The 23386-nt window shown below is 42.3% G+C and overlaps 2 protein-coding genes across 2 annotated transcripts in view; one reads left to right on the forward strand and one right to left on the reverse strand.

The window, feature by feature from the left end:
- The window catches only part of ABCC5 (ATP binding cassette subfamily C member 5), a 200400-nt gene that overhangs the window by 34662 nt on the left and 142352 nt on the right, over nucleotides 1-23386 (forward strand). The window lies entirely within an intron of this gene.
- Nucleotides 8442-18527, reverse strand: LOC309629515 (5-hydroxytryptamine receptor 3C-like; the record flags this gene model as incomplete). Its single annotated transcript, XM_082393607.1, is given in 11 exon segments — nucleotides 8442-12467; nucleotides 12575-12790; nucleotides 12996-13276; nucleotides 13571-13697; nucleotides 13700-13723; nucleotides 14073-14239; nucleotides 14510-14619; nucleotides 15500-15544; nucleotides 15989-16155; nucleotides 17459-17626; nucleotides 18515-18527. Coding segments are annotated over 11 exon segments (1521 nt in total). The 3' UTR covers nucleotides 8442-12264.

The following is a 23386-nucleotide window of genomic DNA, read 5'->3' on the forward strand; positions in this document are numbered from 1 at the left end:
TGCATTTCTTTGTGTCTCCTTTAATTTCTTTCAACACAAAGTCTTATAGTTCAGTGTTTAGGTCTTTCATCTCTGGTTAAACTTATTCCTAGGTATTTTATTCTTTTTGTTGCAATTGTAAACCAGATTGTTTTCTTAACTTCTCTTTCTACTAGCTCATTGTTAGTGTATAGAAATGCAATAGATTTTTTTTTTAAATTTTATTTATTTATTTATTTATTTTATTTTTGGCTGTGTTGGGTCTTCATTTCTGTGCGAGGGCTTTCTCTAGTTGCAGCAAGCGGGGACCACTCTTCATCGCGGTGCACGGGCCTCTCACTATTGTGGCCTCTGTTGCGGAGCACAGGCTCCAGACACGCAGGCTCAGTAGTTGTGGCTCACAGGCCTAGTTGCTCCGCGGCATGTGGGATCTTCCCAGACCAGGGCTCGTACCCGTGTCTCCTGCATTAGCAGGCAGATTCTCAACCACTGTGCCACCAGGGAAGTCCCTGCAATAGATTTTTGTATGTTGGTTTTGTATCCTGCAACTTTACTGTGTTTGTTTATTATTTCTAATAGTTTTTTCGATGGAGTGTTCAGGGTTTTCTGTATATAAAATCATGTCATCTGAAAATAGTGACAGTTTTACTTCTTCCTTTCCAATTATGATACCTTTTATTTCTTTTTCTTGCCTAATTGCTCTGGCTAAGACTTCCAATACTATGTTGAATGAGTGGCAAGAGTGGGCAACCTTGCCTTGTTCCTGATGTTAGAGGGATAGCTTTCAATTTTTCACCATTGAGTATGATATCAGCTGTGAGTTTGTAATATATGGGCTTTGTTATGTTGAAGTACATTCCTTCTATATGAATTTTATTGAGAGTTTTTAATCATAAATGGGTGTTCAATCTTGTCAAATGCTTTTCCTGCATTTATTGAGATGATCATATGGTTTTTATCCTTCCTTTTGTTAATGTGGTGTATCACATTGATCACTTTGTGGATGTTAAACCATCCTTACATCCCTGGAATAAATCTAACTTGATCATGGTGTGTGATCCTTTTAATATATTGTTGTATTTGGTTTGCAAATATTTTGTTGACGATTTTTGCACCTATGTTCGTAAGATACATTGGCCTATAATTTTCTCTTTTTGTGTTGTCTTTGTCTGGTTTTGGTATCAGGGTGATGTTGGCCTTGTAAAAGGACTTAGGAAGCATTCCCTCCTCTTAAATTTTTTTGGAAGAGTTTGAGAAGGATAGGTATTAAATCTTTTACTGTTTGGTAGAATTTACCTGTGAAACTGTCTGGTCCTGGTCTTTTGTTTTTTGAGAGCTTTTTGATTACTGTTTCAATCTCTGTACTTGTGATCAGTCTCTTCAGATTTTCCATTTCTTCACGATTCAGTCTTGGAAGGTTGTACAATTCTAAGAATTTGTCTGTTTCTTCTAGGTTGTCCAATTTGTTGGCATATAGCTATTCATAATATTATCTTATAATCCTTTGTATTTCTGTGGTATCTGTTGTTATTTCTCCTCTTTCATTTATGATTTTATTTATCAGAACCATCTCTTTTTTTGTCTTAGTGAGTCTAGCAAAAGGTTTGGCAATTGTGTTTATCTTTTCAAAGAACCAGCTCTTAGTTTTCACTGGTCTTTTCTGTTGTCTTTTAAATCTCTATTTCATTTATTTCTGCTCTGATCTTGATTATTTTCTTCATTCCACTGACTTTGGGCTTCATTTGTTCTTCTTTTTCTTGTTCCTTTAGGTGTAAGATTAGATTGCTTATTTGAGAGTTTTCTTGTTTCTTTTTTTATTTTATTTTATTTTATTTATTTATTTATTTCTGGGTGTGTTGGGTCTTCGTTTCTGTGCGAGGGCTTTCTCTAGTTGTGGCAAGCAGGGGCCACTCTTCATCGCAGTGCACGGGCCTCTCACTATCGCGGCCTCTCTTGTTGCAGAGCACAGGCTCCAGACGCGCAGGCTCAGTAATTGTGGCTCACGGGCCCAGTTGCTCCGCAGCATGTGGGATCTTCCCAGACCAGGGCTCGAACCCATGTCCCCTGCATTGGCAGGCAGATTCTCAACCACTGTGCCACCAGGGAAGCCCAGAGAGTTTTCTTGTTTCTTGAGATAGGCTTGTATTGCTATAAACTTCCCTCTTAGTACTGCTTTTGCTGTATCCCATAGATTTTTTAAAAATTAATTAATTAATTAATTAATTTATTTTGGGCTGTGTTGGATCTTCATTGCTGCATGCAGGCTTTCTCTAGTTGTGGCGAATGGGGCTACTCTGCATTGCGGTGCGCGGGCTTCTCGTTGCAGTGGCTACTCTTGTTGCGGAGCATGTGCTCTAGGTGCACGGGCTTCAGTAGTTGCAGCCTGTGGGCTCAGTAGTTGTGTCTCGTGGGCTCTAGAGCACAGGCTCAGTAGTTGTGGCACACGGGCTTAGTTGCTCCGCAGCATGTGGGATCTTCCCGGACCAGGGCTTGAACCTGTGTCCCCTGCATTGGCAGGCAGATTCTTAACCACTGTGCCACCAGGGAAGTCCCCTGTATCCCATAGATTTTGGTGTGTCAAATTTTCATTTTCATTGGTCTTCTGGTAATTTTTTGTTTCTCCTTTGATTTCTTCATTGACCCATAGTTGTTCAGTATCATGTTGTTCAGTCTCCACATATTTGGGATTTTTTCCAAAAAATCCCTGGTGGTGCGATAGTTAAGAATCCGCCTGCCAGTGCAGGGAACATGGGTTCGAGCCCTGGTCCGGGAAGATCCCATATGCTGCGGAGCAACTAAGCCCTTGTGCCACAACTACTGAGCCTGCGCTCTACAGCCTGAGAGCCACAACTACTGAGCCCACATGCCACAACTACTGAAGCCCACGTGCCTAGAGCTCGTGCTCCGCAGCAAGAGAAGCCACCGCGATGAGAAGCCCATGCACCACAACGAAGAGTAGCCCCCACTCTCCACAACTAGAGAAAGCCCACGCGCAGCAACGAAGACCCAACACAGCCATAAATAAATAAATAAATAAATAAATAAATAAATAAATAAATAAAATAAAAAATAAAAAATAAATAAATTTTAAAATCCTGTGGTTGATTTCTAGTTTCATACCATTGTGATTGGAAAATATGCTTGATATGATTTCAGTCGTCTTAAATTTATTGAGACTTGTTTTGTGTCTCAACATATGGTCTATCCTTGAGAAAGTTCCATGTGTACTTGAGAAGAATGTGTATTCTGTTGTATTTGGATGGAGTTCTATACAAATCTTATTAAATCCATTTGGTCTAATGTTTCACTTAAGGTCATTATTTCCTTGTTGACTTTCTGTCTGGATGACCTATCCATTGATGTCAGTGGGGTGTTAAAGTCCTCTACTGTTATTGTGTTGTTGTCAGTTTCTTCCTTTAGGTCTGTTAATAATTGTTTTATATACTTTTATGTTCCCATGTTAGGTGCATATATATTAATCACTGTTATGTCTTCTTGATGAATTGTCCCCTTTATCATTATATATTGTCCATTTTTGTCTTTTGTTACCTTTTTTGGCTTGAAATCTATTTTGCCTGATATGAGTATGGCTACACTCATTTTCTTTTGGCTGCCATTTGCTTGGAGTATCATCTTCCATCCCTTCACTTTTAGCCTATGTTTTTCTTTAGTGCTGAGGTGAGTCTCCTGGATGCAGCATATAGTTGGGTCTTGTTTTTTAATCCATCTAGCCACTCTGTGTCTTTTTTTTTTTAAATTAATTAATTAATTAATTTATTTTTGGCTGTGTTGGGTCTTCGTTGCTGCGTGTGGGCTTTCTCTAGTTGTGGCGAGCAGGGGCTACTCTTCGTTGCGGTGCACAGGCTTCTCATTGCAGTGGCTTCTCTTGTTGCAGAGCATGGGCTCTAGGTGCGGGGGCTTCAGTAGGTGTGGCACGTGGGCTCAGTAGTTATGGCTCACGGGTCCTAGAGCGCAGGCTCAGTAGTTGTGGTTCACGGGCTTAGTTGCTCCACAGCATGTGGGATCTTCCCAGACCAAGGCTCAAACCCATGTCCCATGCATTGGCAGGCGGATTCTTAACCACTGCACCACCAGGGAAGTCCCACTCTGTGTCTTTTGATTGGTGAATTCAATCCATTTACGTCTAGGGGGATTATTGATAGATGAGGCCTTAGTAATGCCATTTTCTCTTTTGTTTTCTGGTTGCTCTGTATCTCCATTGTTTTTTTTTCCTTGTATTTCTGTCTGCCATTTTGGTTTGGTGGTTTTCTCAGTTTCCTCTTATTTATGTTTTGTGTCTCTGCTCTATATTATGTTTTGTGGTTACCTTGAGGTTTGTATAAAATGTCTCATAGATAAAATGGTCCTTTTTCTTCAGATAGCATCTTATCTTCACTTGCCTATACAGGTTCCATCCTTTTCCTCTCCCACTTTTATGTTTGTTTGTTTTTTTCTCAAATTATCTCTTTTCATGTTGTGAGTTTGTTACCAAATTGAAATAGCTAGAGTTATTTTTATGCTTTCCCCCCTTTAACCTTTATCCTATAAAAAGTGTTTACAAACCTATTCTTATAAAGATTTGCAATTTTCTAATTCTGTTTATCACCTTGCTCAAAATTCTGTTCTGTGTTCTTTTGTGTTCTTTTGCCTTTTTGTTTCTGGTAGAAGAGCTCCTTTCAAAATTTTTTGTAAGGCAGGTCTAGTGTTTATGAATTCCCACAGCTTTTGTTTGTCTGGGAAAGTATTTATTTCTCCTTCATATCTGAATGATAACTTTGCTGGACAGAGTATTCTTGGGTGACAGTTTTTATCTTTCAGAATTTAAAAAATGTCTTTCCACTCCCTCTTGGCCTGTGGAGTTTTTGCTGAGAAATATGCTGATAGACTAATGGGGGTTCCTTTGTAGGTTACCATTCTTTTTTCCCTGGCTGTCTTTAAAAAACATTCTTTGTCATTGACATCTGACAATTTAAATACAATGTGTCTTGGAGAAGGTCTCTTGGCATTGAGGTAATTAGGTGTTCTCTTAGCTTCATGGACTTGTATATCCAGATCTTTCCCTAGGTTTGGCAAGTTCTCATCTATTATTTCTTTAAATAAACTCTCTGCTCCCTTTTCCCTCTCTTCTCCTTCTGGGATACTCATTACCCTAATGTTGCCCTTCCTAAAAGAGTCAGATTGCTCTTGTAGAATTTCCCTCATTTTAAAAATATCTTATTTCTCTTTCCTCTTCCACTTTTTTCATTTCTAGGTTTCTATCTTCGAGCTTAATAATTATCTCTTTCATATGGTCTGCTCTATTTCCATTGCTTTCTTATGCATCTTCATCTTGTCTATTGAGTTCTTTACCTCCAGCATTTCTGTTTGGTTCTTTTTTAGAGTTTCAGTCTCTTCGGTAAAGTATTCCTTCTGTTTGTTAATTTTATTCCTGAGTTCATTAAACTACCTTTCTGAGTTTTCTTGTAGCTCATTGAGTTTCTTCATGACAGCTATTTTGAATTCTCTATCAGTTAGATTAGTATTCTGTGATTTTAAGCTTAATTTCTGGAGAATTGTCATTTTCTTTTGGTGGTATAATGTGAACTGTGGCTTTTCATAGCACTTGATGAACTATTCCTCTTGCCTGTGCCTTTGAAGTAGTGACAGGTTAGAAGTTAGAGGCCCTTCTCTCTTTCTAGTGGGTGGTGCTATAGTACAAGTTTTTGGTTTCTCTTACCTGGGCTGCCTTCGGTTTTATTTAGGAGTCAGTGCTTTCCACCATCTCTGTAATAGGTGTGGCTCTGTGCCTTCATTATAGCTTCTTATGCCTCTGGGTTCGTTGCTGCTTTGCTTCTGTCAGTGCTGCTGTCGTTGTTGCTTCCTGGTGCACTGGGATGATGGGCTCTTCCCTTGCCACTAGTTTCCCCTGAGTCACAGGATCTGCCCTGTCAGGGGAGGCCTAGGGAGAGGGGGGAGCCCAGATCACTCAGGCACCTCTGTCCTGGCTGGTGTTTTAAGATTCACGGGCTCTGCCACTGCGAGTCTGGGGCCAAGGACCAGGAGCATGGGTGCCTCAGCAGCTGGAGGGACAGGGTCCCAGACCCCACTGCTGCTGCTGCCCAGTTACCTGTGGCTGCTGGGGCTGCTGGAGTCGTGTGTTGCCTCCCCTGCCGCTACCAAGTTCTCTGGGGCTGTGGACTCAACTGCCATGGCCGGAGGGTCAGGACTGCAGCCACTGACTCTGCTGTTCCCTCAGTTCTGCCTCCTGTATGTGTTCCAGTCCACCACCTTTAGATGTACAGATGTTTGGAATTCTCTGGTGTCCTGGTGTGTTGGGCAGAGGCACCTTTGTTGAATTTTGGATGTTTTACTGGTTGTAGATTGAAGGGGAGCGGCAAAGGGAGCTTTGACTCTGCCATGTTGCTGACGTCACCCAGTCAATTCTTTAATACGTATTCCTTTTTATATTTGTATGAGAGTCATGATTTTGCCTTTTTTCTGAAAATTGTCTTTAAACAGTATAATCCCTAGAGTTTATTCAGATTTCACCAGTTATACACACATTCATCTGTGTGTGTGAACAAGCCAGTTTTGGAGGGTTCCAGTGAGAGGCAAGGAAATCATGAGAACTTTGGAAAGTCCAAAGGCTGATGTTGGCCACAGTGAAGACTGACACCCTGAGGTTAAGAGTTATCAGAGCGAGGGGCTACCCTGGTGGCGCAGTGGTTGAGAATCTGCCTGCCAATGCAGGGGATACGGGTTCGAGCCCTGGTCTGGGAAGACCCCACATGCCGTGGAGCAACTAGGCCCGTGAGCCACAACTACTGAGCCTGCGCGTCTGGAGCTTGTGCTCCGCAACAAGAGAGGCCGCGATAGTGAGAGGCCCGTGCACCGCGATGAAGAGTGGCCCCCACTTGCCGCAACTAGAGAAAGCCCTTGCACAGAAACGAAGACCCAGCACAGCCAGAAATAAATAAATAAATAAATAAATAAAAAATAAAAATAAAGGAATTCCTTAAAAAAAAAAAAAAGTTATCAGAGCGAAATGGGATAAATCTTTTGGTGGGGATCATTCTGGATACAGAGTCTAATACTTAGTTTTTCATTTTCAAGAATTATTATTTCTGCAATCCTTGGCCATGACCTGGATGTGTTAAAACATAGGATTAAGAGTTAGACAAAATTGGATTAAAAATGGCTCTACCACTTACTTGCTATATGATCCTGGGGAAGGATCTTATTCTTTCTACCTAGATGTCTAATGTTAATATCTGCCTCATAGAATTGTTGTGAGGATCAAATGAAATAAAGACTGTAATGGGCTTGGCATATAGAAAGTACAGTTGACCTTTGAACAACACAGGAATTAGGGGCGCCCACCCTCCGCGTACTTGAAAATCTACTTGTAACTTATAGTGGACCCTCCATATCCATGGTTCCTCCATATCTGTGATTCTGCATCTGCAGATTCAACCAACCCCAGATTCAACGAACCTCGTATTGTGTAGTATTGCAGAATTTACTATTGAAAAGAATCTGTGTAAAAGTGGACCTGCTCAGTTTGAACCCATGTTGTTCAAAGGTCAACTGTACTCAGTAAATGATAACTATTATTATTAAAACAACTTTCTATGTTTAAACCAAGGAAAGGCCTTAGTTTAGACATAGAAAACTGCAAAAGCCACCATGTCTTTATTTTACTCTAGACCCATTAATACTCAAACAAGCAGAGTTCTTTCTCAACAAGGACAAATGGAAAAATAGTTCATCAAATCATCAACCTCAACAATAGGTCAATGATGAAAAGCACAGGTGCATGTTAGTTAATACCTGTTCTTTGTTTTCTTTGCAACTTTTATATTTCTTTTCATGTAAGAAAGGATTTATAAGGCTGTTCATATAAATGATTTTACAAATCAGAAAAAAAATCTGACAATGTGACCAAATTCTAGTCAGGAAAATATGGGTAATGTAGGCATCTGTGCATAATATGCTCTTCTGACATATCCTAGGTTCACTAATGATCTCAGAGGGGTCTGAGTAGTGTCCCCACTAGAGGGTGGTGAGGGACTCCTGAAGGGCTGACAAATCCAAGTCCTTTCTTCAGGTCTTTCTTTCAGCTTTACATATCACTAAGGATCTGCTAATTCAGGATTGCTAAAATGAGGCATTTGTAAACTAAAATTTGCACACTACTCAAGTGTCATCAGGATTCAACTACTGATTCATTCTACTAAGATCCTGTATTCTCTGGGAAAGTTAAAAGTCTCCTGCCTGCAAGCAGACACCCCCATGTTGGAATTCTCTGTTTCCAGGGCTTTTTTAATCAGTGCATGAGCAGCATTGACCTGAGGTGGTTGAGCTGCTATTACTGCTTTTTGATAATGAACTGGTAGCTTTGTTTCATCATCATCTGTTCAGTGTCATGTAAGTTGTTTGATTTCCCCCTTCAGGGTGTTGCAATGCATATTTGCATCAAAAGTAGCTTTGCTTTTAAGAAAAAAGTAGTTTTGCTTTCTGGTTCAGGTATCTATACCTTATTGTTAAAGTGGACATATACAAATTTTAAATCTACTTGTGTAGTGACACTACATTGGTGATGTACTTTCAGAGAATGTAAGCTAGTTAAATAACTTGTAATATAATATCAAGACAAGTATAATAAAAATATTGCCTATTTTAAAGTTTATAGGGCATTGTTTTCTGATTAAAAAGACTCAGGTAAACTCATTCTCTTATATAGTACATAGTAAACAAATTCACATGTAATTATAGCAACAAGTTTGCTGCAACTTTTAATTTTGTTCCTTTTCAATTCTATATTATCACTGGTTCTTTTTTGAGTGAGGCATTATGCATGGGTGAGTAAAATAGATTCCATGATCAAAACCATTTGAAAGATACTTTTCTAAATTCTTTGATGGGATTATAAATGCTTACCCTCACAATCCTTAAACATTACACAATAGCAACAAAATAACCAACATAGGAGTCTCTCTCCAATTTCTCACCTTGTTCCTCCAGAGATCCTGGCTACCTTGACCTGCTTCCATAAATGTAGAGCCTGTCTATTATGCTTCATCCTGACCTCTTCTGATGAATAAATACATCAGGATGATATCCCAGGACACATCTCATCATTATCTTATCATTCATTTCTCAGCTGGCACAAATGTCATTTTCTCAGGGAGGCCATCCTGGAACATACTGTTAACCTGTGTGTCATTCTCTGTCCTATTACCCTGTTTATTTTTTTTAGAACAGTTATCATTGCATGAAATCATCACTCTCCTCCTGTCTCCTCCTCAGTCTCCTCCTGTCTGTCTTATTCATTGCCATATCCCCAGCACTTAAAAAAATGTCTAGAACATAAGTAAGCACTAAGTGAAGATTGGCCAAACAATGAATGAGTGCTTTACTCATTCATTCATTCCATGTTGCTGTTCTGGGGACCAGATGACTGGAAGGTCCATGGAGGCAGAAGCTCTCATTTAAGCCTGATGGCATGTTGCATGTACAGGAGGTCCACCTGCCGGCTGACCAGTGGGGATTGTCAGCTACCCCAGCCCTATATTTTCTTCTTCAATTGCAGAAATAGAAGCAGGGCTGCTGTTCTTCATTGCATCCCCCAACCTCCTCCATCCCCATGAGAAATAGTCCAAAGCTCTGGAAACTCATCTTAGGTGTATTGTCTGAATCCCCATCTCCTATCAAGGAGCCCTGAGCTGGTCTGGCTGTGAGGGTTTCATATAATTAGAAATGGTGGAAGCTGTGTGCGAACTGAAGCTGTGAGTGATGTCAACATCAAGGAAGCACGTAGAGCTGATAGGTGGGTGGGGAGCTGAGGTCCTTGAGCCCTGGTGATTCATCCGAAGGTAGAGGAGGGCCAGGGCAGACACTGATGAAAGTTGAATATATGGATCCGGGAATGAGAGAGTCTGGGAGGTGACAGCGGGGAGCAGTGGAATGAGAGAATAAGCCGGAAGTGGTGAAAAGAGAGAATTTTGTGGGGGGTTATTTAATTTTTGTTGTTGTTTAATTCCTTTATTGAGATATAATTTACGTACCATAAAATTCACCCATTTGAAGCACACAATTCAATGGTTTTTAGTACATTTGCAGAGTTATGCAATCATCACCACAGTCTAATTTTAGAACATTTTGTTCAATCATCCCCCAAAGAAATCCTGTACTCATTAGCAGCCATTCCTCTTTCACCTACCCCGTTCCCCACTAAGTCCTAGGCAACCACTAATTTACTTTCTGCTTCTATGAATTAGCATATTCTGGACATTTCATATAAATGGGATTATATAATATGTGGTCTTTTGTGACTGGTTTTTCTTTTACTTAGCTTGTTTTTAAGGTTCATCTATGTTGTAGCCTATATCATGTGCTTCATTTCTTTTTATGGCCAAATAATATCCCATTGTATGGATATATAACATCTTATGTATTCATTCATCAGTTGATAGACATTTGGGTTGTTTCCACTTTTTGGCTATTAAGAACAATGTCACTATGAACATTTGAATACAAGTTTTTGTGTGAACATATGTTTTCATTTCTCCTGGGTATATATCTAGGAATGGAATCATATAGTAATTCTGTGTTCAACACTTTGAGGAACTGCCAAGCTGTTTGCTAAAGTCTGCACCATTTGCATTCTACTGGGGACTATTTCTGGCAAATGGTTTTATGAGTTTGTTCTGGACACTCGAGTCCCCTGAGTACCACGAGAATGAGTGTGTTGGGATTCTGCTTGGATCCCACTATTTAACTATTGCTGCACAAACTCCTGGATGCCCTGAGGCCCATTTGCTATGATTTTACCTATATGTAACCCCAGAGGTGTATTGTGACCAGTGAGTCCTCTCAGGCCTCATGTCCCTCCATCTGTTCATACATTCTGTTCACTGCCTTCTCCACATGAAGCTCTCCTAACCTCTAGCCCAGTAGTTCCAACTCTGGCTGCACATTAGAATCTCATGGGGAGCTTTCAAACGCACAAAAGCCGTGGCCCATGCCAAAGGTTCTGATTTAATTGGTCTGGGGTAAAGCCTGGGTATTAGGATTATTTGAAAATCTCCTCAGATGATTCTAACGTGCGGCCAGGATTGAGAACCATTGCTCCAGCTAGAGGAATTCTTTCTCCTTTGAACTCTGTAGCAGTTTCTCTCTCTCTCTTTTTTTTGGACATGTGACGCTCTTGCAGGATCTTAGTTCCCCGACCAGGGATCGAACCTAGGGCCCCGGCAGTGAGAGCACCAAGTCCTAACCACTGGACCACCAGGGAATTCCTGCAGTTTCTCTTTAATGGTGCTCAACAAAGCTTTAAAAAGATGTTCTACATTTCATTGAAATTATTTACATATGTATTTTAGTTCTCCAACTGTGCCACAAGCTCTTTGAGGACAGACATTGTGTTTGGTTCCTCAAGTCTCCCACAGGGTTACCCAAGGACATTTGTTTATCCCCTCACCTGGGCTCGGTAAACATTCATTAAGCACACACCCGAAATCTATCCCTGAAAAAAAGAACTAAAAATAGCAAGAACTGCATGACTTTGGGCAAGTTACATAACCTCTGAGCCTCTCGTAAAAGACTGGGTTACAGCAGTCTCCAGCTGGCATTATTGTGGAACCATGCACAGGACCCAGCCCGGCAGGAAGTTATCATGAGGTCTTCCTTGGCCACCCTCCTAAACTTGCAGCCCCTCCGCACATTTCCCATTCTGCCTTCCCTGATTTGCTTTTTCTCCTTGGCACTTAGCACATACTCTATGTTTCTCTCACTTATCTTCTTTACTGTCACTCTCCACCCACCCCCAATGTAAGCTCCATGTGGATAGAGATTTTTGCCAGTTTGGTTTACTGCTGTATCTTCACAGTTCAGAACAGTGCCTAGCAGGTAGTAGATGCTCAATAAATATTTATTAAAACAATAAATAAATATTTCAGCCTATTTTTCAAGAGATTTAATCCCTGTCCTCTATTCCAGCAACATGAATTACTTTTTGGTAAATATTTGTAGTCTTTATTATAAAGCCTTCCTTTTCCAGTAAAAATGATATTTCTAACATAAACATGTATATTCTGAATTCATTGTGTTTTGGAAATATAATGTCAGTTCTGAGAGAGTCGGCAGTGGTTCTGTTTAAGCCCTGGGAGGGCTGGAGCAGGGATCGCGGGCACATTTCTGGGACTGTTGTATGTGGACTGGAGCAGGGGAACAGGGCCTGGGATGGTTAGTTGAAGCCAAGGAAACCTGAACACCAGGTGTTCTTGCACCATTAGAACACTACTCCTAGGTGTTCCAGAGGATGATGACCGTAGTGATGGAGGTGGCCAAGAAAAGCAGGTTGACGCGGAAGAGCAGGGTGTCCATCATGTGGCTGAACTGCACCCACAGGTCAGCTAGCCGGGCCCTTGTCCATCCTGAGCCACCATTCAGTTCTGCCTCTCTGGGTCCCAGCTCCTTCCCTCCCAATTCCCCTGGCTCCTTCTGTCCTGTGGAGAGGGCAGAGACTCAGCTGTGAAGTGGGAAGGAGACAGGATTAGAGAAATGGGAAGTTGGGCCCAGTGCAGAGAGTGCGGGCAGTGCAGACTTCTCTTACCGGACAGGTGGGTGGGTGTGAGGCCCAGGCCCACATCCTCCTTCCAGAGAGCAGCAGGGCAGCATTTCCTTGGGCTGGTGCAGTGTAGAAGCAGGGGATGGCGGCAGCGAGGCATGGGTGGGGGCTGGATGGTGGCCAGGTGCAGCAGGTAGGTGATGAAGATGGTCTCCAGCAGGCTGACCACCATCAGTGACAGACACAGGGCAAAGTAGACACCTGGGTGGCGGGAAGGAGCACACCTGAGTGAGTCAGGTCCAGAGGAACCACCAAGCCCCCCTTTTTTCTGTCTCACACACCGAGCCCTTTCTAAGATGACCACTGTCTCCCTCTGCTGCCTCAGCAGATCTAGCCAGTTCACCCACCTACCCTGCCTCCTTGTTTTTTCTTTTTTCATTTTTCAACAGTGGGGTGGGGGCCATACTGATGAGGGAGGTGCCACTGGCAGGGAGTAAGTCATTCATCATGAGCAGGAAGATGTTGTAGCCCAGCAGGAGTGTCATCTTGAATGGGGCGCGGCTCTCACTTTCTGCCGGCAGGTAGAAGCTGAGGGCGTCGATGGCTATCAGAAAGCTACTGGGCACCAGGAGGTTTATGACGTAGAGGCTGGGCCTGCGCCTGATGGCCACCCGGTGGGGAGGAGAGAGCAGAGAACCAGGTGAAGCTAGAACTGAAGGGAAACCAAGAGATGATTCCAGACTCTTCCTTTCTTGATGTGCTCACTCCAGCAGGGGCTCTTTCTGGGGCTGGATGAGGAGCAGCTTTCATATGACTAATAAGACTCCCCCATACCCACCAAAGAAAACCTAGGCCAGAGCTGGTTCAGAGAGGGGGACTTCTTTGGGGGACTTGGGAGAGAGGAACGCTATAAGGGTTATGGTGCCCAGGAACTTTCTGGTCTTAGGGCAAGAGGTGAGAGGCTCTGAGATTTAGAAGTGTACGATGAGAAAGAAATGGGGGATGGACAGCCATGCCAGAATCTCTGGCCTTACCTAGAACATGATCTGGTCAAAAAGGCTGGAGCCCACAGATATCTTCGGGGTGGCCTTGTTGATGCCCAGGAGCTCCCACTCCCCTTGTGTGTGGCCAGTGTCACGCGAGGTGTCTGTTATCTCCCACACTTCCTGTCCATGCCCAGCAACAGGTTTTCCACTGCAGGGGGGAGACAGACACTCACTCAGCACACATCTGCTCAGCACCTACTCTGTGTGGGGCTCAGAGAGATGATTCAACAACTGCTTTAGCTATCTCTTTCAGACAGTCCTGTAATGTGACTTCCTTGCTGCCCAATTGCCTTCTTTCAATTCTGGGCTTTCTCAGGAAGTCTTGTTCTCTCTTAAGTTCAACTTCCCCTACCCCACCATCCACACACCCCCAATTAGCAAATACTCCACTGTCCTTTTTTATGCATTTAAAAAAATGACTTTGCCTCTGAGTGCTTTTTTGTTGCCCCACGGTTGATCTCAGTTTACCCCGTGCCGGAACCTCCACTGCAACTCACCTGTGTAGAGGAAAGAGCTAAAAGTGAGGGTGCAGTTCCTCTGGTCAAAAGAGAAGTAGATGTCCAGGCTACAGATGCTGGTCACCTGCATCGGTTTGTTGTACACAACGCGACCTTCATTAGTCACACAGGCGGAGAGGCCATCCAGAGTGTGATCCACATCGTTGCTAAGTGGTGGAAGGGGAGGCGGGGCAGATGCTCTGGGTTTCACATCAGTTTACGTTCTGCTCTTAAGGCAGGGCTTCCCAATGCTGCCACTCCGCCATCTTTTCTCCCTACCGCTTTCTCATTTCTAGCGGAGAAGTTGATGCGCTGTGACTGTGCTCCTCTCTGAAATCAGTTTGCAGTGGCCCCGCTGCATGGGTGTGCCCTGCAGCACCCTCGCCTGCTCCTTGCAGAAGGGTCTTCCCCCGGCTTTTCCCCGCCCTGATACCCACGATTCCACGATGAAGATGTCTTGGAGCCACAGGTTCTCAGCTGTCAGGGTGAGTTTATTGATATCACCACATTCTTCTGGGTCCCAGCTGATGCATGGGTGACTCCAGATCTAGGGCATAGGGCCCAGAGGGATGGTTATGGCTGAAACCTGGAGCTAGTTTATGTCAGCATCTCCTGCCCTTCCAGTCCCTTAAAAATATATACATATGTATGTATTTTTTTTCTAAATGTATGTACTATGGGCATATGATAAAACTTCAACAATTCCAGAAAGGTATAAATATGAAGGATAATTTTTTCCCTCCTTAATTCACTCCAACTCAGTTCATATCACCAACTCAGGTCCATTATTAACAGTTTTTTATATAGCATTCTAGAAAAAATGTATATTCCAGCATTCATTTTTATTTACACAGATAGAATGATACTGTGCACATTATTATGCATGTTGCTTTTTTGTTTTGTTTTGGTCTTTTGTTTTTGGCCACACCGCGCAGCATGAGGGATCTTAGTTCCCCGACCAGGGATGGAACCTGTGCCCCCTGCAGTGGCAGTGCGGAGTCCTAACCACTGGACCACCAGGGAATTCCCTGAGGGTTTTTTTTTTTTTTTTAACCACATTTCCTTTTAAACTCTTTTTCCTCTTCTCTTTCTGGTGATAATGTCCCTCTTCTCTAGCTAACAAAGTCTTACTGGCCTTTCACTTCCTGCTCAAGGGAAATCGTAAGCTGGGTTCTGGATACATTTGGACCTTGAAGCTTACTTAGGGGCTTCCAACTGTGCTGCCCTCCTTCTTTCTGTTTTTTCCATCTGAATTTCAAAGTTGATTGGCAGCCCAGAAAGCTATTTGTCACCAGCACTGGCCCCATTCTGGTTGGCTTTGTGTATTCCCTTGGGCACTGTCAATTTCAACAAAATGTGATTTTTGCAAACAAAGCCAGAAAATCAGGCAAGGAGAAAGAGAGAAGAAGAAAGCTGAGCTTACGTACCAACTTTAACCGCAGAAATGACATCAGCAGCTGAAGTTGTGCATCCTAACCAAAAAATCCCCATCCAGGATCATTAATGCCATGAAATCAGGTCCTAGTCTACCTCCTTCCTTTGTTTCCTAAGTGGTCCCATGTGACAGTTCAGCTTTTCAATTACAAGTCTCAAAAGAAAGTAGTTCAGAAAAATGCAGGTTGCATGGAAAATATAGGGGAAAAAACAGCATGGGGGCCCATTGGAAAACTAATGTTTTCTTAGTATAATATTCCTATAAGGGCAGGACTCAAGGACAAACGTTACCTGCAGAAATGTCACAGCAGCGTTCCCCTTCATGTCTCTCCACCCCATAGGATGAACATTTAACTTGTACAGAATTCATTCAGGGGACTCTTTGCTCACTACTGGACAGGTGCAGTGTTGGATTGACAGGGTAAAGAGTTCTTGTTTCCTATTAGCAGGCTATGGAAAGAATGTTATCAGTCAGAACTCACCACTTTGAGGCTGGCAGACAGGGTGAAGGAGATGTTGATATGAGTGGGGATGCTGTAGTTGATGACTGGACGGAAGTCCTTCTGGTTAAATATAGCCTGGAAGACAGCAGGGTCTACCCCATGCTGGTCAAAGACTGAACAATTGATGCTGAAAGTGTTTGCCCTTCCTGTATAGAGTAGAGACCCCATGAGATGGGAATAGGGCTTTTGTGTTTCCTAAGTGAGAGGAGTGCCAGGGCTGGGACCCTAGAGCCTCTCTGCAGAGAAAGAAAATGTGGACATGGGCTGGGCATGTGAACCCCTCCTTCTTGGGCCAAGATTCCCGAATGCCAAGTTCTTCCTGCCAGGGCTCGGGGGGCTGGTCTGGTCTGGTAGGCAAATGATGGAAGTTGATGTGGTGAGCTGAGTCAGGGCTCAGCCCTTTCTTCCTGTGGTTTTGCTCCCATATAAAGCCTACCCAAATCTGTATGCAGACTGCCTCTCTGGGGAGGCCTATTCCTTCCATAGTCATAACCCTAAAGTTTTGGCCTTTGTCTGACCATACTTTTTTCTCTCTAGCTCTATTGTGATTCTTCCTCATAGACACTGAACAAAATTCCCCTAAAATTTTGTTTCTCAGTGTTCCCTTCCGACTTTCATGTTTTCTCATTTCCTGAAAGGAAAAGTTTGGAGAGAAGTAAACATGAGCGTGATGTAAAACATGTGGGAACTTAAGGAACGTTGTAGTCAATGTAAATTTATTGACTACCTACACTGTTCTGGGCTCTGTGCCCTTCTCAAACCCAATGACTTCCTCTAAGATCTGTGGGAGCCATTTTCATCATCACCATCTTGAAAAGATCTCATTGATCATCTACCATGTGACTGGTGGAGCTATGTGACGAAATGTAAAAGCCCTTCTGCCCACCTCACCCACACCGCAAGCGCAGGTGACTCTGGTTATTCCTGTAGCTGAGCCCAGCAAGTTCTTTTCCATGCCTCTTCTACTGTCTCCCCATACCAGTTAACTCATAAGGTACATCTCCAGACTAAGGAGAAACATATCTGGGGGGAAGCAAACATTGTCCTTTTCCCTCCACATTACCTCCTCTACAAGACCTTCCCAAGTGAGGTGGGAAAGGAGTTATATTATTATTAACAGGACCCAAACGGCCCTGTTCATAGTTACTAATCTTGGTATAAAGGAAGAGTTGAACATTATAAAGGGGTGGAATCAGAGAGGTAGTAAAATGGAAAGACAGACAATTTGGTAGATGTCTATGCAGGCAAATGAGACGGGCGCTGTGCGTACTGATCAGTGAAATGGGTGTTTCATCTGTTTCCCAAAGGAAACCAAAATACAGATACTACAGAGAAAAGAAATGTATAACCCAGTTATTTTAGATGCTTTCTAGTTCTGGGGAATGAGGAAGTTTCTGGAATTTTCCCAGAACAGTATTCCCCTCTTTCCCTGTTCTTGCCCCGTCTTACCTTGAAGCAGAAGGCTGACAGGGAGGCAGAGGAGGAATCCCCCTGTGGTGGGCCACCCCCCTTCCCTCCTCCTCTTCTGGACTCTTCTCTGGGGACTCACCAGGAACCCCCAAACTCTCGAGCTTAAAGGAGCCCAGACCACACCTTGGTTCCTGGTTTTGAATACTGCTCATGACAGGTAGCCCCTCCCTGGTGAGAGGCTGTGTCCAGAGAGGTCACAGCAGAGTGTCCTGCTTTGCCCCTGTCCAGGTATGCCTTCTGGGCTCCAGGCAGGGAGGAAGTTAGGCCAAGACTAGAGGACAAGTACCTGTTTAGCCGCCTTGTCTAGATAAGTGGTTTAAATTTGAGTAACAAGGACCTTTCAGGAAAACTGGGGGACTTGGGAGATGGGGCAGGTGAGGCCATTGATAAAGGTCTCCTCAGGTCCTTCTGGAACTAACTGTGCCTCAGAGAAAGTGCATGGACCACCAGGAAGGGATGGGTACGCTCTCTTGTGGCGGGGACACTTGCTGATTTCACAAGGCAAGAACGTGTAATTATTTTGTTGCAGACCTAGAAGTATATCCTCTATCCAACTGTGGACATTAGGGATTACTGTCAATACTTAGTTAAGAAGCTTACTTGAGAGGTTAAGCTCCTTTTTTAAAAATTAATTTGTTTTATTTTATTTATTTTTGGCCACATTGGGTCTTCATTGCTGTGGGTTTTCTCTAGTTGCGGCGAGCGGGGGCTACTCTTTGTTGCGGTGTGCGGGCCTCTCATTGCGGTGGCTTCTCTTGTTGCGGGGCACAGGCTCTAGGTGCGTGGGCTTCAGTAGTTGTGACACGCGGGCTCAGTAGTTGTGGCTCGCAGGCTGTAGAGCGCAGGCTTAGTAGCTGTGGCACACGGGCTTAGTTGCTCCGCGGCATGTGGGATCTTCTGGGACCAGGGCTCGAACCCGTGTCCCCTGCGTTGGCAGGCGGATTCTTAACCACTGTGCCACCAGGGAAGCCCTAAGCTCCTTTTTTGAGACATAAACCTATCAGAACTCTGTCTCCGCAGCTAGCACCACAGTACAGAACTGCGTCATCCCTTGTACGTACTGTTGGAATAGCTTCTTCATAAGGTTTCCTCTGTCTAGTTTCCCCCAACCTAATCCTTTATTTTGCCATTCTCCTAAAACAGAACTCTCCCACTTACCCTTCCTTATCTAATGTCTGTAAAGGCCTACAGCCTTGGCGCCGTCAGGTAATGTGTGTGAGTAGAAAAACCATTTGGAGGTTTGTGTGTGTATGTCTGAAAGCTCCCCGGATGGTTCTGGTTCACACTCACATTATTGAAAACCTTTGGGATGGGCTATATTGAGATACCACAATCAGGATATTGATATTGCTATTGATACACTCACGATACAGAACATTAACACCAGGATTCTTTCATGTCACCCTTTTATAGCTACCACCACCTCCCTCCCCATTCTTCCACCACCTGGCAACCATTCATTTGTTCTCCATGTCTATAATTTTGTCATTTCAAGAATGTTATATAGATCAAATCATGCAGATGTAACCTTTTGGTATTGGCTTTTTTCATTCAACAAAATTCTCTGGAGATCCATCCAGATTGCTGCCTGTATAAGTACTCACCCCTTTTACATTGCTGAGTAGTAGTCCATGGTATGGATGTACCACAGTTTGTTTTTTCACCTGGTGAAGGACTTCTGAGTTTTAAGGGAAAACACTTATTTCCTCTGTTTTACTCGCAACACTTTGGACACCAAATGTGTGGGGTTTTCCCCCCCTCATACCAAGCAATTCTGACATTAACTACCCAGAGTTAGTGCAGATCCCACAGGTAAAAGTCTCATTCCCACAAGACTGCCCCCTACTTCAGATGCCAATCCCAAACCCAGGCCTCCCATACTTCTGAACAAGTGACTATAAATTGGGGCTTCCCACAACCCCATCCTCAGGTTTGATAGTTTACTATAATGGCTCATAGAACTCATGGAAACACTTGTGTTTACCAGTTTATTATAAAGTATATAATAAAGGATACAGATAAATAGCCAGATGAAAAGACATACAGGGCAAGGTCTAGAAGGGTCCTGAGCACAGGAACTTCTGTCCCTGTGGCGTTGGGGTGTGCCACCCTCCCAGCACGTGGATGTATTCGTCAATCCAGAAGCTCTCCAAACTCCATAGTTCAGGATTTCTTATGGAAGCTTCATTACATGGGCATGATTGATTACTAACTCAATCTCCAGCTCCTCTCCTCTCTTCCGAGGATGGGGATTGGAGCTTCTAATCATGGCTTGATCTTTCTAGTGACCAGTCCCCATCCTGAAGCTATCCAGGAGTCCACCAAAAGTCACCTCAGGAGAGCAAAAAGTGCTCCTATCATCCAGGAAATTCAAGGGATTTAGGAGGTCTGTGTCAGGAACCAGGATCAAAGACCAAATATCAGAACAAAAGATGTTCCTCACACCCCTATCACTCAGGAAATTACAGGGTTTTAGGAACTCTGTGTCAGGAACTGGGAGCAGGGGTCAAATACATTTTTCTTCACAGAGTTGTTTATAGTTTTTGCCTATTATGCATAAAGCTGCTAGAGACATTTGTGTTCTGGTTTTTGTGTGCACATTAAGTCTTCTGGAATAAATACCCAGAAGTGTAATTGCTGGATTGTATGGTATTTTCATGTACAGTTTTTTGTTTGTTTGTTTGTTTGTTTGTTTTTGGCTGCCCCACATGGTCCATGGTAGTGAAAGCCTGGAATCCTAACCACTAGGCCACCAGGGAACTCCCTGCATATACAGTTTTTAAAGAAACTGGGATACTCTTTCCCAGAGTGGCAGTCCCATTCTACATTATCACCAATGATGGGTGAGTGATCCAGTTTTTCTGCATTTTTAGAAATTTCAGATTTTGGATAAGCAAGGATTTATTAACATGGGACCCTAAAGTGATAAACATAAATTCAGCAGTGTTGAAAATTTTAAACTTTTGTTCATTAAAGGACACTAAATATGAAAAGTCAGGTCACAAACTGGGAAAATATGTTTGCAACACATATATAACTGACAAAATAATAATAGAAGAATATGACATGCCTATAAATGAATAACAACAACTACCTCCCCCATGTATTATAAAAATGTACTGAAGACATGTACTGAGTTGGCATTTTACAGAAGGGGAAACACAGTCACTAAACAATAAAAAGATACTTAATCTCATTTGCAATTATGGAAAGCAAATTAACTTAAAATCACAAGAAAATATAATTTCACACTCAATAGATGGCAAAACTTTAAAAGTCTGATAATAGAAGTGTTGGTGAGGCTGTAGAGCCACAGAAACTCCTATGCACTGTGGATGGGAGTAAAAGCACTTTGGAAAACAGTATGCTGTGACTTCCTAAAATAGAAGATGTGTGTATTGTAAGAACCAGCAGTTCTACTTCTAGGTGCATACTCTAGCAGCACACGGTTTAGTATGTAGCTACTAGTCACATGTGGCTATTAAAATTTAAATTAACTAAAATTAAAAATTCAGTCTCCCAGTCATAACAGCTGCATTTTAAGTGCTCGGTAGCCACATGTGGTTAGCGGCTATAGCATTAGTGCAGATAATTATGTAATGGAATACTGTGCAGCAAAGACCTGAATTAACTTCACTTTATCTATCAACATGGTTAAATCTCAAAAGTACAATGTTGGAAAAAAAAAGTACAATGTTGAATAATAAAAAACAAGCTGCAAAATATATACAGTATGATATTATCTAACATATGTATATCCCCAAATATACGTATTTAAACAACAGATTGTTTGAAATATGCTTATGCAGTAAAACTAAAACAAAAAGTAAGGGAATAATAAATACAAAATTTAGAAGAGTTATTACCTCCTTGGAGGAAAGGGAGATGGATATGCTTGGGAAAGTTCTCATGGAAGACTTCAAAGACATTAGTAGTGGCAGGTGGGGAATGCAGAAGGACTTTTACTTTTCACTTTACACCCTCATATAACGTTTAAGTTTTTTTCCCTATGGGCACATTTATAAAATTGTTTTATTGAGGTATAATTGGCATAAAATAAACTGTTTAAAGACTCCACTTTGATGAGTTTTGACATATATATATGCACCTGTGGAACCATCAACACAACCAAGGAGTGGTTATAACCTTTGTAACCACTCCCTCCTGCCCTTCCCCACCCCATTCTGACCCCAGGTAACCACTGATCTGTTACTACACATTACTTTCACATTTCTGAGAATTGTGGCATCCTTTCTTCTTTTCATATATGTTTATTTGTAAATTTATTTATTTATTTTTGGCTGTGTTGGGTCTTCATTGCTGTGCGCGGGCTTTCTCTAGTTGCGGCGAGCGGGGGCTACTCCTCGTTGTGGTGTGCAGGCTTCTCATTTCAGTGGCTTCTTTTGCTGTGGAGCGTGGGGTCTAGGCACGTGGGCTTCAGTAGTTGTGGCGCACGGGCTCAGTAGTTGTGGCTCACGGGCTCTAGAGCACAGGCTCAGTAGTTGTGGCGCACGGACTTAGTTGCTCTGCGGCATGTGGGATCTTCCTGGACCAGGGCTTGAACCTGTGTCCCCTGCATTGGCAGGCGGATTCTTAACCACTTCACCACCAGGGAAGTCCCTATATATTTATTTAAAGTTATACATTTCCTTTGAAATATTTACCTCCCTCAAGTTTTGTTATGTACTAGTTTCAATTCTAAGGGATTAAAAAAAATCAATTATTTATTTTTTTGATCTATGAGTTATTTAGAAACATACATTTTAGTCTACAAATATGGAAGAGTTTTTTGTTTGTTTTTTGTTTCTAGTTTGTGACTAAAGAGGCAGCATAGAAAAGTGGTTAAGAGCATGAACTTTAAAGCTGGACTCCCTCAGTGTGAATCCCAGGTCCACCATTTACAAGCTGTGTGATCCTGGGTGTAAGTTACTTAAGTTACTTCACCTCTTTGCCTCAGTTTCTTCATCTATAAAATGGATGACAGTAATAGCTCTTATCTCATTATGTTGTTATAAGGGTTAAATAAGGTCATAATTATAAAATGCTTAGAACAGTGCTGGTACATAATTAGCACTATTTAAATGTTAATAACAATAATTTCAGAGAATACAGTCTGACTGCTACTAAATTTTGAAACATGCTTTATATATAGTTAATTTTTGTAAATATTCCAAATGTGCTTGCAAAGAATGTATTCTCCAATTGTTAAGTGTAGAGTTCTATATATTCTCATTAAATCTAATTTAACTGTGTGGTTAAAGTATATTATTTTTTCAATAATGTGTTGTCACCTTGAGATGTGTTGAAATCTATTGTAATTACAGAACTGTCACTTTATCTTTTTAATTCTTTCTATTTTTGCTTTATATATATTTGAAGCTATTTTATTAGATGCATTCAACTTTATAATGCTTATATCCTCCAAGTGATTAAACATTTTATTGTTATGTTGAGATTCTCTTTATTCTGAATAATTGTTTTTGTCTTAATGACAATTTTGTCTGATGTTGAAGAACCATTCCAGCTTGCTTTTTTTTTCAATAGATCTTTATTGGAGTATAATTGCTTCACAATACTGTGTTAGTTTCTGTTGCACAACAAAGAGAATCAGCCATATGCGTACACATGTCCCCATATCCCCTCCCTCTTTTTGTTTTTTTTAAAATTAATTAATTAATTAATTAATTAATTTATGGCTGTGTTGGGTCTTCGTTTCTGTGCGAGGGCTTTCTCTAGTTGCGGCAAGTGGGGGCCACTCTTCATCACAGTGCACGGGCCTCTCACTATCGCGGCCTCTCTTGTTGCGGAGCAGAGGCTCCAGACGCGCAGGCTCAGTAGTTGTGGCACACGGGCTTAGTTGCTCTGCGGCATGTGGGATCTTCCCAGACCAGGGCTTGAACCCGTGTC

This window comes from Balaenoptera borealis (genome assembly GCF_965194805.1).
Source record: "Balaenoptera borealis genome assembly, chromosome: 5".
Lineage (NCBI taxonomy): Eukaryota > Metazoa > Chordata > Mammalia > Artiodactyla > Balaenopteridae > Balaenoptera > Balaenoptera borealis.